Source organism: Tilletiaria anomala (assembly GCF_000711695.1).
Source record: "Tilletiaria anomala UBC 951 chromosome Unknown K437scaffold_15, whole genome shotgun sequence".
Taxonomy (NCBI): domain Eukaryota; kingdom Fungi; phylum Basidiomycota; class Exobasidiomycetes; order Georgefischeriales; family Tilletiariaceae; genus Tilletiaria; species Tilletiaria anomala.
Window position 1 is genome coordinate 1 of NW_013547007.1, and position 12120 is coordinate 12120.

Below are 12120 nucleotides of genomic sequence, written 5' to 3' on the forward strand. Positions count from 1 at the left end.
ACAGAGCATGGAGGACTTAGCCTGTGCTTGTTAGTAGATGTTCGTCTAACTCCTTTCCTTTGCCTCAAGAGTCATTCTGTGTCACCTCTGACGTCAGTGATCGACGTCTCAGCCTTAACCACACCGCTGTTGTGGGGCAGGCTCGTGTGTTGCAGGAGGATCGTCTACATTGGAGATTCGAAACGTGGGACGACTGTTGAGCGTGCACAAGCCTCACATTATCAAGCTGATGATGACATTAAGATAATCTTGCTGGTTCGTAAACGAGCTCGTCGCTTCTCCCAGAAAGTGTTCAATACGCTGCAGCGCATCTCAGCGCCGGCGTGGCACTTGCACAGCGTCTCCCACATCCACGACCATCTTATCTATACCTTGGGTCCTGCCATCCGTTCCTGTACACGCCTGCCGGCCTACGATGACTATCATCGACGTCCTCGCAGCCCTTGAGAAAGGCGCATACCCGACCAATGAGCAGCTCCTTGCCATTATCAATCACCTTCTGTCCTCCACCCTGCTTTCCACGGATCCTTCGGCCGCCCACGCCGCTGCTGCTGCTAAGGCGCCCGAGGCCAGCCCAGTGCTCGACCGTCGCAAGCTTTCGCCCGAGACCCTTGACTTGCTTGACGAGTTTTCTGGCCTGTTGAAAGCCATTGCACTTCTCATCAAAGAACGCAACCCTCATGAGGCGGTTCAGGAAGCGCTCTGGCGCAGCAGAGGCGCCGCCAAGGCTTCGGACTCAGGCCTGATGAAGATCCAGGATGACAAGGGCAAGAAAGCTGTACAAGGATTGATCGAATCCACCAGGGAAGAGAAGAAGGCCAAGATCGATGTGAAGCAAGCAAGGAAAGCGGTCAGAAAGGCCCAAAAGCAAGCAGGTGGGCCTGTAAAGGAGCTCAACGATGTTAACGCCAATAGCACACACGGTACGTCAAGATGAGGCATGCTATCAGTCCTGCTTGCTTCGACCATTCTTCTAACATTGTTACCGCCTTCTTTCCAGCATCGGTGCATCTCCGCACTGTTTTGCGACTCATCCTCGTGCAGCCCACATTCCGCCATGTTGTCTCAGACGTATTCTTCTACCTCGAAGCGACATTGGAGGGTACGGCCAGAGCAACCTTTGAAATTGCCCAGGAAGATCTTGGCCAAGTGAGCAGTGCGCTTGGCAAAAAAGATGGAATCGACAGTGGCGTTCTGCAACACGCAATCGAAAGAGGCGAAGCAGCGCCTCTTGACGAGGCGCGTCTTGTCCAGCAGGCATTTAAAGAGAAGCGGAGTTATACTGAAGACACGCTGCGGCTCGAGCGTATAGTGCCTCAGCAAGATGGCGGCATTCAAGTTGGCCCTGTAGACCCGGAACAGGCGGCGAAGAAGGCGCAGAAAGCGCAAATGACCGCAACAGAGAAGGCAGCTGAACAGCTCGCAATGGCCCAGCAGTCCCTCACGAGCGCCAAAGAAGAGACTCGGCATCTTCACTCTCCGGCAAAATGCGCTGTGGATCAGATTCAGAGTAGCAAAAATGAGGTTTTCGCTGAGGTCAACGGCCAGGCTCTGGAGGCTGAAGAGAATGCCGGAGGCATAAACGAGCGTGCACATCTTAACATCCAGAATGGTTCCCTTCCGCCTGACCTTTTTGATGCTGTACAGCTTGCCACGGTCTCTGGGATCAGAGTTGGGCAGGACACCTTGGGGAAGCGCGGCGAAATGCTGAAATTGGCCAATACTGGCAAAGATGAGTTCGTAAAGAATGCAAAGGAGAACTGGACTCCTGAAAGGAGGAAGCGCCTCTTCACCCGTTTTAGAAAGGTGTGTTCGCACGTCTGATGCTATCTGAAGGCATTCTTCTGACTGGCTCTCAAATTACACCCTTTATAAAAGCTGTTCGCCGATCTTCAAGCTCAACCTGATTACCGCGAATCGATCATTTTCTTCATCGAGTTCATTGAAAAACTAGTGCCTGTGCCCGCAGAAGCGGCAACAGCATCATCCATGGAGACTAAGACCGAGCTTGTCAAGCGAAAGCTTGACGCCGCGCTGGGGGAAAATAACAAGCCCATTCTTGAATTTCTGGACAATGTGAGATGGATTCGCGCCATTGCAAGTTTTCTTAAGTGTGTTGACCATCATCTCCTTGTACAGTTCGCTGAGGGACAATCTCTACTTGCGGTGCTTCAGAACACATACGAACTGGCGGCTGACACGATTGATGACAGCAAATCGCAGAATGCTGCCGGTCGTACAGCCCAGTCTTTCTGGCGTATGGTCAACGAGTACATGCGCGATTTGCTGCTCAAAGAAGGGTATGCGCTCTCGTCCCAAGCAGAGATCGATGGCAAAGCCATCAAAAAGCATTTCGACGAGTTGAGCCAAGAGTACAAGCGAAATGTGGTCATCGTGATCTCAGGTGTGGCCAAATTCGCGCATGCCATCCAGCAAGACAAGTGCTTGAAAGCGTGAGGCTTTCCGATTTTTTTTTGCGTCGACACATGACCTTTGACTGAAGCCTCTATCCTACTGCTCCAGAATCTCAATGCATGCCACGAAGTTTGCGAAGCAACTGGTCATCGGCAAGCAGGGGAGCGGCCTGCCCAGCAAGGCGATCTGGAATGACATGCGGCGAGTCATCCTGCCATTTGTCTTTCACCGGGTCGGCGCGGTGCCCATTCCGCGTGTTCGCTACTTGCATCCTGATTTCGACGTCGCTGTCGAGAACGTTGCCTTGCAACTCAAGCAGCTTTTGCCAGACACCTTTGACCTCAATATCAAGAACGACTTCCATGTCGATTTCCGAAAGATCAAGGAGAGCTCCCATGCGCACCAGCTGAAAATCAAGATCAAAGGGATGGGCATCAGGGTACACAAGCTTGACTTCGCGTTCCAGTGGAAGAAAGGAATCAGGTTCTTGGACAAAGGTATTGGTGACCTGGTAAGTTGCGACATTTACCTTAAATCAGATGCACGCGCTTACTGACGAACGCGATTGCAGAACATCGATGGCTTTGGGCTAAGTATGTATATTGATGTCCCCAATGACAGGTCCAAACATTTCTTCGTGGTCAAGAAGGTCAAGACTAAATTGAATACACTCAGCCTCAAGGTCCACCAGACAAATCACCGCGTCCTGCACGCATTCACGAACAGCCTTGTGAATAACTACTTGACGAAGCGAATTTGTGAGTGTACTTCGTTGTCAGTTTGGTGTCCTGGCTGCTGACGAGCGGTTCTGGCACCCACTCCAGTGCGTTCTTTCATCTCTTATGGTATCACACTTGGACTTAAAGAGTTGGATCTTGCACTTCTCCGCGCCCGTTTGAACGAAGAAATCGAAGATGACAAGATCACGCTCGAAGAGATCAACGCGCAAATGGCGGCCATTCGAGACCTCCTTCGCAAGTACCACGAGCAGGCAGGGGAGATTAAGATTGACTTCGCGCGAGAAGACGACAATCGCTGGAAAGAGGCACGCACCTTCAAGTGGGTCAAGAAGGCCAAGAAACAGATCGAAGGCAATGGGCGCAAGCATATCATTTGCAACGAATGGAGAAGCAATGCGTTTGACCTCGCTGGTAAGGGGAGTATCAAGTTGCCCACGGCAAATTCATCCACCGCCTTGGATAATAGTCAAGCGGAGAATACCATGGTGGAAGCGCAGGCGAAGAGCAAGCTTTTCGTCCCTGACACGGGGCTCGCCGAGAATGCCGCGAGAGACGTCCAGCGAGAGAAAGGTGAAGAGCTTGCTGATCCCGTCATGGAGAGCAAGGTTGGCACGTAGGCTGTCGCTGAGACGGACAACCGAGAAAGCAAAGGAAAATAACAAAGACGAACATCCAATGATGCTTGCTCCCCGAGATGGATGATATACCCTTGACGCTGGACTTTGGAAGTGGAGATGCAGTTGCGAACGTAAAATACAGCTTGCAAAATTAGTAATTTATGCTTTTGGAATATTGCTTGAGATGGAGTGGACGAGAGAGTCTTCAGTGCCAATGCTTGCCCAGCGCCCCCTAATCACAGCGACCATCATTCGGACCGTCTTTCCAGCGCTCGTTCAGAGTCTTCTCATCACATTGCCACTTTTGCTTGCCTACGCGCTCGTTGACCTCGTTGTGAATGCCGCACAGCCACCTTCGTATCTGGGGCCCACTACTGATCGCCGTCTCGAGCGTGAGCTCTTTTGCCTCCCAGCCGCCTTCACGAGCATCTCGCCCTAATTCGTCCCGAAGGGCTTCTGCGCACGGTGCACAGGGATATAGCAAACTGACGGAATGCATTAGCTCACGCATGGCATTTTGATGCTTAAGGCTGGGTTTGTCGGGGTAGTATGCTGCAGCACTGTGCAGGAATGTCCATGTGGAACGCCCAAGCTCCGTGCCGTCCGGTGGGCATTCCACCTTCCTTTCTGCTGTTTTTGTCTTGGCCTTGAGCGCTTTGGTAGATTCCTTAAAAGAGGCGGCACCAGGAAGTGTCGTCTTCATAGCTTGAGAGAAAGCCAACTTGCTGTTGCAAGCTCTGCATGGCTTACCGTCGGGCCCAAGTACCACCCCGTTTCTGCCTCGGGACATACCCGCGGGTAGTGGCTTCTCATCGCCTTCAGATCTTTCAGAGCCCTTTCCGTCCCCTTCGGAGGCCTCTAGAACTGATCTTACCCGTGAGTAATCTCGCGGTTCCAGGGCTTTGTCTGACAGGTTCATCGCCGGAACCCCCCATTCTGGAACCCCTTCTGGACGCTTTATACGCTTTGGTTCCCAGTCGTCAAGCTCGTCTGACTTGGCTTGCAGTTTCTGCACCAATGTAGATTTTTTTCACCATTTGTCAGCACAGGTTTGAAGAGCTAATCCACGGCGTGGTGAGCCTCAGGACATCGACTCACATAGTACTCTTCACGGATGTCGATCCTCCGCCTGTCCTTTTTCATGTTCAGCTCCTCTTCTTTGCTGAGCGTCGAGACTTTCTGTGCATTGTAGTCGTACCTGGTCTGTGTAAGTCTGCTCAGCCCAAACGAGGCCCCGACGATGGTGAGGACGAACGGAAGGCCGAAGAAGAGGACAGGGTGATTTCGCACATGCGGCACGAAGCGGCTAAAGGGCGATGGTCGCCGGCCAAGCGGCTTGGCCTGAAAGGTGGGCATTTTGAGCAGTAAAAGAAATGGTGCCCGATCGTTCACGCTGCCTGCATTTGATGGACGAAGGCCTGGATCAAAGCATAAATAGAGGTGGGCAGAGCAGCAACCAGCAAGTAGAGCACTGCTTCACACACGTTCAGACGACTCTGTACTGTTGGAAATAATCTCTCGGATGTAAGTCGCAATAACCAGAACGGTCAGCTGGCGCCGACGACTCGCCATTCTATGGACAAGTCGTAGAGATGCATGTGACGTAGCAATTTGCACCGAAAGGTAACCCTCTCGCTTGCATGTTCGCTCCACACTGTGATACATAAGCACTGCACACGACGACAAGCCTGTCGCGGGGTGGTCACGTGGAATTCGGTAACCGCGGTGCAATGCACACACTGAGCCATTGCCTCTCAGCCCATGGGTGATGACCATGAAGCCTTTTGTGTGGCTGCCTATGCCTCAGGGCGCGTCCTTATCCGCCGCCATCCGCACAGCCGTGGGGGACCATGGCGAAATGGCGGTCGCTTTCGGCTCTCGTCGTGACCATCTGCTTGTAGGCAACGATCAACCTTTCTCGTAAGCTTCTTGCATTGTTCAGATCCGAGAACTCCCCTTATCTACGACCTGGGTCCGCCACGAAGCGGCTCCATTAGTATCAGCAACGACGGATGGTGTACGCGATGGGTGCCGCGCAGAGGCGTTGGGAGGTATGCAAAAATAGGTCCTGCGACGCCCGTGCCCAGGGCCTAATACGTGACTGCCCGCATGCATCGTTTTCTGGTTCCTCATCGCATCATTCGCTTCGCAGAGTACGGACAACCATTTGACTCATGCTTGCTTCTTGCACTTGGCTTACAATGACGGCGTGTGGCTTGAACAGCGGCAGAGGTGTAGAGAAAATACAGCGAATCCTCCTATCTACGAGCACTCCGGCCCTTGCCTTTTGGTGGCAGTTTCGCCGAAGTTGCCGGCTGCTCGTCCTCGGAGAAAATTTCCTCAAAGTCGGAGGTGATCTCGATCGGACTAAGGTCGCTGTCCTCGTCCTCATCTTGTTCCTCATCTTCGTCGTCCTCATCGCTGTAGTCGCCTCCTTCCGAAGCCATACCTTCAAACAGCTCTGCATCGTCCCCCAAAACGTCATCGTCATCCTCCTCCTCATCTTCGTCCTCCAAGCCTCCGTCGAATGCAGCTGGCTGGTGTCGCTCAACTTCTCCTCCGAAGCGATCCTCGTAGTCGAATTCATCATCATCGTCCCTTGTTTCCCCAGCACCAGCCCGTGAGGGGCTATCGCTATCGCTGTCACCGTCAATGTCGTATGCTGTATCCCCATCCTCGTCGCTCTCCTCGTCGCCGGTGCGTGCACCACGCCTACCTGATTTGGTCTTGAGCGCCTCACGCTCTGCCTTTTTGCGCTGTACATTCTGCTCCTGCTCGGCGCGACGCTCCGCTTTGAGCTTGGCTGCCGCCACATGCGAGCGCCGCTGCTCGGCCGCATCGGCTGCTGACTTTTTCACTGTGAAAACCAGGAGAGCATTCATTGGATCAACACGGCAGAAAATGGTAAGAGAAAGAAGCAAGAGCCGAAGAACGCACCATAGTCGTGATAAAGCACTTCTCCCCCTCCGAAACCCTCCTCGATCTTGATGAGCCTCAACTCCATACGCGGTCCAAGCTCGCGCAGCTTGACGGCACGCTGGTTGCTTCCGGCCTCCCGCGCACGCTGGCTCGCCTTTCCCGCATTGCCGCGGCCCATGTAGTCTTGGAAGAGATCGACAGTGTTCCTGCGCGCGCTCCCGCCTTCGCCGTCTTCGACGTCCGAATCGTCTGCGTCGGTGGAGGCGTCCGTCTCGAAACCACTGTGTGCGTCGTCCCCGTTGTCTTCGTCCCTGGACTCATCGCCGCCGCCGATTCGAGAGCGGCGGCCAAGAACGTAGTCGCTAATGTCGTTTACGTTGCCCAGGTCCGGCAAGCCCTTCCGCTTGTTGGAGGTCCCTGCGAGTGAAATTCCGGCAGCGGCTGCAGCTGCGGCGACAGCGGACGCAGGGGTCGCACTGTTCACCTCTACTACGCGCCGAAGACGCTTTGAGACGCCGACAGGCCGCACCTGAATGATGTAGTGGCGCCAGTCGATCGTTTTGGTTGCCGGGTTGTAGTGTAGCAGAACTATGCGGCGAGCCGAGGAGAGATGCATAGTCTGGACATGGATCGGAGGGAAGAGATTTTGGAAGAGGCTGATCATTAGCTGCACCTCTTTCCCTTTAGTCCCAAGAGGCTTGCCGTCGGACCCTGTCTGTGCTTGGCTAGTGAAGTTGTTGAGAACCAACAGCGGAGGAGTGAGGTACTCGTTCCCGCGTGTCGGCGGCCGTTTCTGGGAGTGCAGAATGTCCTTTCGTAGAGAATACTTGTTCACTCGAAACGTCAGTGTCGGCCCATGCGGCAGCGTTGCAATGCGAAGATTGACCCTGCCCGTGTCGCTTGCAGCAGAGACGCTGGATTGCCCATTCGAGCCCAATGTATCACCTGCAGCAATCTTGGCTTTGTTCTTGCGCTGCATGCCCGGCTGATGAAGCACCATCATGTGGCTGACGCCAAGGATGCCGCTAATGTTGACAAAGTCCTTCATCCGGTTGGACCGCGTCTGACGTAGATTCGCTGCAGTGTATGGCTCGAAAGTGGAGCGTAGATCGTGAAGAAGGGTAGAGACGGAGGAAGAAACGGCTCCGGAGTGTAGGATGAAAGAGCGTGGAACTTTGGCACCGCCATCGCCGCTGCCGCTAGAAGAGCCCAAGGGACCCGGGTTTGTTGCAGCCTTTCTCTTCTTGGCACGGTGCTTCCCGTGGCCTCCCCCCGTGCTGCGTCGTTGCTAAAAGGAAGGTGCGAAGATTGGAGTATCAGTACATCGTGTGCAATCAAGCCGGAATAGGAAAGGGAGGTAGACACACCCGTTTGACCATCTTGACCGGGCTGCGCCTTTTGCTACGACGAAAGAAACGTATGACCACGATAGAGCCAGCTGGCTTGAAAGATGACCGCAGTTACCGATGATGTTATTCAATACGAGCATCGCCTAACAGCTCCAACAAGCACAAGCTCGAAGATGAAGGAACCAATTTGATGACAAGCATCAGGTGAAGGGGCAAATTTTGCTTACATAAGCCAATCGTCTAAAGCGCCATGGGAGCCAAGTCGCTGGTGGACATCCGCTGTTTGTATGGCTCATCGCGAACGAGTCAAAGCAAAGGGAGGAAGGAGGGGAGTTGGGGTTCGAGGAGAGTGTGGAGGGCGAGCCAAGCTGGTCCTTAGGGAGGCTAGGTTTGAGTCCGAGCAATCGTCACCACGTAGGGTTCTGGTTAGGTGGGAGTGGAAACGATGAGTGAATGTCAAAAGGTACAAGAGGAACAAGTGGATGTACAGTTGGACCAGGGCGCGGAGGGCTCACACCGCCATCGAGGACCTCGCCATCGCCGTCGGCATACGGCAGCAGGCTGGGGCGCTGCTAGGGCTGTGCTAAAGGTGCTGCTGCAGATGCGAACGCAGGGTAGGGAGAAAAAGTGATATCATGGCGCCAGCTATGAAGCCATAAGGCACATGGTAGGCAGATGCCGACAGGACCGTGTAGGCGACAATGTATACATATACATGTGCAGGGTAACGAGAAAATACCTCAGTAAAAGTCGCACATTTTGGCATGACTGGTCCTTGGATGAGTTACGAGGTTTGCGACATTGCAGTGCTTTCTGTTGTGACTTCGATCCCTGCGCGTGTGAGCTCGTCTCGTTCAGTTTCACAATACCTCAACGAAAAAGTTCTAATCCCCGCAACTGATTCTACCATGAGGCACGTCTCCAATCATTGTCTGAGATTGGAACTGCATATACACTACATTCGTCCCTTCTTCAGCTCCCAATTGACTTGCTCCATGTGATTCTTTTCTCCAGCGTCCAGCGATGAATCGATAGATGATGAAAGCAAGCATTCTAGTCGGCGGGTGGCCGGCAGTTTCGTGAACCTCAGAAAGCGTGCGTGACGCATCAGTGCCACATCATCATTTTCTTTCTTTTTCTTGATGTCTTTATTTTTTGAATGATGGAGTTCATGTTAGAGATGGTCCGCGTTGTCGTCTCGCTATCCAATGGTCAAGTATCCCTGGCAGCCTTGGCGTACGTTTTACATCCTTCCTGCCTGCCTGACGTTCAAAGAGCTCTTGCGGCGGACATCTTCTAAGCTGCTACAACAAGCACGCATATCGGTCCTCGCATGGTCCTGTTGCTTGGCTTGCGACAACGACACCACTGCCAACAGCCGAGCAAGCGACGATATAACCAGTTCAAAGGCTCGACCACCCTGGACCACGGCCGACTTTTGGCTCTTCATCTCTCTTCCGCTGGTGCATTGATAGCACCCTGTCGATAGCTTGGATGGCTGTGTGATTCGTTCCTTATCTCAGCAACGCATTCAGTGCGCCTAGCGGAGTGTTTCTAGGTGTTACCAGCCTGTAATCTGCTGGTCACCAACCATGAGTCGATGACCCATCGGTGCTCGACAAGTGCACATAGCTCTTTCACATATAAACGGAGGAGCACGAAAAGGCCCGGGACCAAGTGAGCAGCATGTCGATCGCCTCCACATCTGCCTCTACGGCTGTACCGGGTTCGGGCCAGCCGCTTTCAGCGGCAGACGCGGCTGAGCCTGCAACTGCGTCTGGGTCTGCGACGGCGAGAGAGTTGAACTCAGCAACATCTCCAGGGAGGCAGAGAAGGCAGTCCAAGCCGACACCTGTGGCAGCTGCCAGCAATGCAGGACCCGGACAATCGAATCCAGCTCAGTTATCTGCATGCGCCTCACCCTCGACGTCGCTTCCACCATTGTCGACAAACCCATCTCAAAACGCAGAAGCAGCCAAGCGAGGAGGCAAAGAAGCCTCGCCCAAGCGCGCCGGCAACGAAGCCATGGCGGCTGTTTCGTCGCCGCAAGGGATGCCCTATTCCTTTGACCTGACCACGCCTGGCAGCCCACTTGACTCGGTTGATCCGATGAGTTTCAGTGCAGGGGTTATTGCGGCAGCCACGGGCACCGATGCGGGTAACTTTGCGGATCTCTACACCCACGCCAGTGTTCCAGACTTCGCGGATGTCGTAGAGAGTATGAGCGCCACGCAAATGACGTACACCGCGACGGTTCCTGCTACGCTTGGGATTAATGACCATCATCAGGTGCCAGGAGGGGGAGGGCAGAACAGCAGTAGCCCTCCTACAACCACCAACGGTTCAGCTGCAGTGGTGACTTCCACCGCTCCCGCATCTGCACCTACCTCTGCAGCTACCTTTGCATCTACCTCTACATCTACATCTACATCTACATCTACATCTACATCTGCATCTAACTCTGCTGCCCCTGTCCCTATGCCAAGCGCAATCCGCATCCCAAATGTCACTCCGACCAGTCGTAGTCATCCGGCATTTCTCAACAAGCTCAAGAGGTGAGAAACGCAAAAGGAAACCCAGCTTGCCCGATTTTTCTCAAGCCTAGTTGCTGACAACTGCAAATTTCTCGCGTTCCTTGGTACGCAGTATGGTCGACGACCCTTCAACGGACGACTACATCTGCTGGTCACCATCTGGCAAAACTTTCTTTGTTCCCAATCAAGACACCTTCTCCACACACGTCCTGCCGCGCTTCTTCAAGCACAACCGCTTCACAAGCTTTGTACGCCAGCTCAACATGTATGGTTTTCACAAGGTCCCTCATCTGCACCAGGGCGCGCTGGTTCGTGATGACTTGCTCGACGCCTCTATCAAGAGCCAAGCCGGCTCGATAGCAGCGGCAGACAGGCAGGCACAAAATGAATCTGTTACCGCTGTCGCCGGGTCAACAGGAGGGCAAGGGGCAGGAGTTGCTGGCGAGATCGAGCTATGGGAGTTCATGAACGAAAACTTCCAGCGAGATCGACCAGACTTGCTCCAGTATGTCGTTCGCAAAAAGTCCACGCACAAGGACAAGGACAAGGATGGTAGCAGTGGGAGATCCAAGGCACGTGTCGACGACGCGGATGAGGAGGAAGAGGAAATGCACGAGATTGTGGGACATCTTGCATCTCAGCCAGGCGGCAGCAGCAGGACCAGCCAGCAAGGCAAGAAGCAGCGACGAGGAATGGCAACACTAGGCAGTGACTTGCTCAGCCTCGACAACGCTGGTGCGCTCATCCGCCCCGACGCGGATCAGCAGTGGCCGCTAATGCTCTACAACCAGGCTCACCAAATTCCTGGTATCGGTGCAGGTGGCAGCGGCAGCGCCAATGCGGCGGCAGCAGGCGTAGGCAGCGGCGGCGGCATCAACTGGGAGGCGTTGCAGAGCCCTGCATTTGCTGCGGTGGCGGCTGCGGCGGCTGGTACAGCTGTAGGAGGCGACGCTCATGGTGCAGATGCTACCGCTGATACTAGCTCCTGTGCTGGCGCTGGCCCCAGCGCCGGGCCAAACCTCGCAAACACGTCGCTGCACATCACCACGCTTTGGAACACGCTACAATCGATCCAGAGAGCGCAGTCGGACATCACACGCGACCTGCACCACCTCAGCTCGGCGCAAACGCGTTTGTGGCAGGAGGCCCTGGACAATAGTCGCAGGACCAAACGGCAGGAGGAGACGATGAACAAGATCGTCAAATTTCTTGGCAGCGTCTTTGGCGTTGGCAGCGGCGGACAAGGCGGTGGACACAACCTGGAGAATGCAGACGAAGGAAGTGCGGCTGCCAACGCTAGCATCGACGACTTTATCGGCAGGTTGGACGTCCTTTCCCCTGATGCGAGCCAGGCTGGAGGCTCGCCATCTGCCGCCGATGTACACAAGTCAGGCGGTACAGGGACGCACTCTGTTGATGCGACAGGAGGTGCAGGAACGCATACGGTTCGGCCTCGGCGCTGTGGCTTGATGATTGAAGGTCCGCAACCGTCGACATCAAGGTTATCATCCTCATCAACGCATGCATCACGACAGCAAGACATTGT

The 12120-nt window shown here is 54.3% G+C and overlaps 4 protein-coding genes across 4 annotated transcripts; 2 read left to right on the plus strand and 2 right to left on the minus strand.

Moving 5' to 3' along the window:
- Nucleotides 1-15: 15 nt before the first annotated feature.
- On the plus strand, nt 16-3642 carry K437DRAFT_44020 (uncharacterized protein). Its single transcript, XM_013389339.1, has 7 exons — nt 16-923; nt 1001-1806; nt 1879-2076; nt 2140-2453; nt 2524-2926; nt 2987-3165; nt 3240-3642. Exons 1-7 carry the CDS (start codon nt 416-418, stop codon nt 3277-3279), a joined length of 2448 nt encoding a protein of 815 aa, XP_013244793.1. The 5' UTR covers nt 16-415; the 3' UTR covers nt 3280-3642.
- A 246-nt stretch (nt 3643-3888) lies between these two features.
- K437DRAFT_44038 (FAD-dependent thiol oxidase) lies at nt 3889-5223 on the minus strand. The gene is made up of 2 exons (XM_013389340.1): nt 4871-5223; nt 3889-4781 (listed from the first exon to the last, which is right to left on the minus strand). The coding sequence occupies exons 1-2, from the start codon at nt 5126-5128 to the stop codon at nt 4005-4007; spliced, it is 1035 nt and encodes a 344-aa protein (XP_013244794.1). The 5' UTR covers nt 5129-5223; the 3' UTR covers nt 3889-4004.
- Nucleotides 5224-6523: 1300 nt separating this feature from the next.
- K437DRAFT_43990 (Brix-domain-containing protein) lies at nt 6524-8198 on the minus strand. Its single transcript, XM_013389338.1, has 2 exons — nt 8059-8198; nt 6524-7979 (listed from the first exon to the last, which is right to left on the minus strand). The coding sequence occupies exons 1-2, from the start codon at nt 8068-8070 to the stop codon at nt 6651-6653; spliced, it is 1341 nt and encodes a 446-aa protein (XP_013244792.1). The 5' UTR covers nt 8071-8198; the 3' UTR covers nt 6524-6650.
- Nucleotides 8199-10687: 2489 nt separating this feature from the next.
- K437DRAFT_217062 (uncharacterized protein) lies at nt 10688-11800 on the plus strand (the record flags this gene model as incomplete). The annotated part of the gene is made up of 3 exons (XM_013389363.1): nt 10688-10886; nt 11010-11097; nt 11557-11800. Coding segments are annotated over 3 exons (531 nt in total), but the record flags the coding sequence as incomplete, so codon positions are not given.
- Nucleotides 11801-12120: the final 320 nt, after the last annotated feature.

Bases quoted from the DNA above. Each gene is read 5' to 3' on its own strand.
- K437DRAFT_44038 (XM_013389340.1), bottom strand. From the start codon at position 5,128: ATGCCCACCTTTCAGGCCAAGCCGCTTGGCCGGCGACCATCGCCCTTT. The intron at 4,782-4,870 runs GTGAGTCGATGT...ACATTGGTGCAG, and splicing joins ACATCCGTGAAGAGTACTAT to AAACTGCAAGCCAAGTCAGA.
- K437DRAFT_44020 (XM_013389339.1), top strand. From the start codon at position 416: ATGACTATCATCGACGTCCTCGCAGCCCTTGAGAAAGGCGCATACCCG. The intron at 2,077-2,139 runs GTGAGATGGATT...CTCCTTGTACAG, and splicing joins TTCTTGAATTTCTGGACAAT to TTCGCTGAGGGACAATCTCT. The intron at 3,166-3,239 runs GCGAATTTGTGA...CACCCACTCCAG, and splicing joins GTGAATAACTACTTGACGAA to TGCGTTCTTTCATCTCTTAT.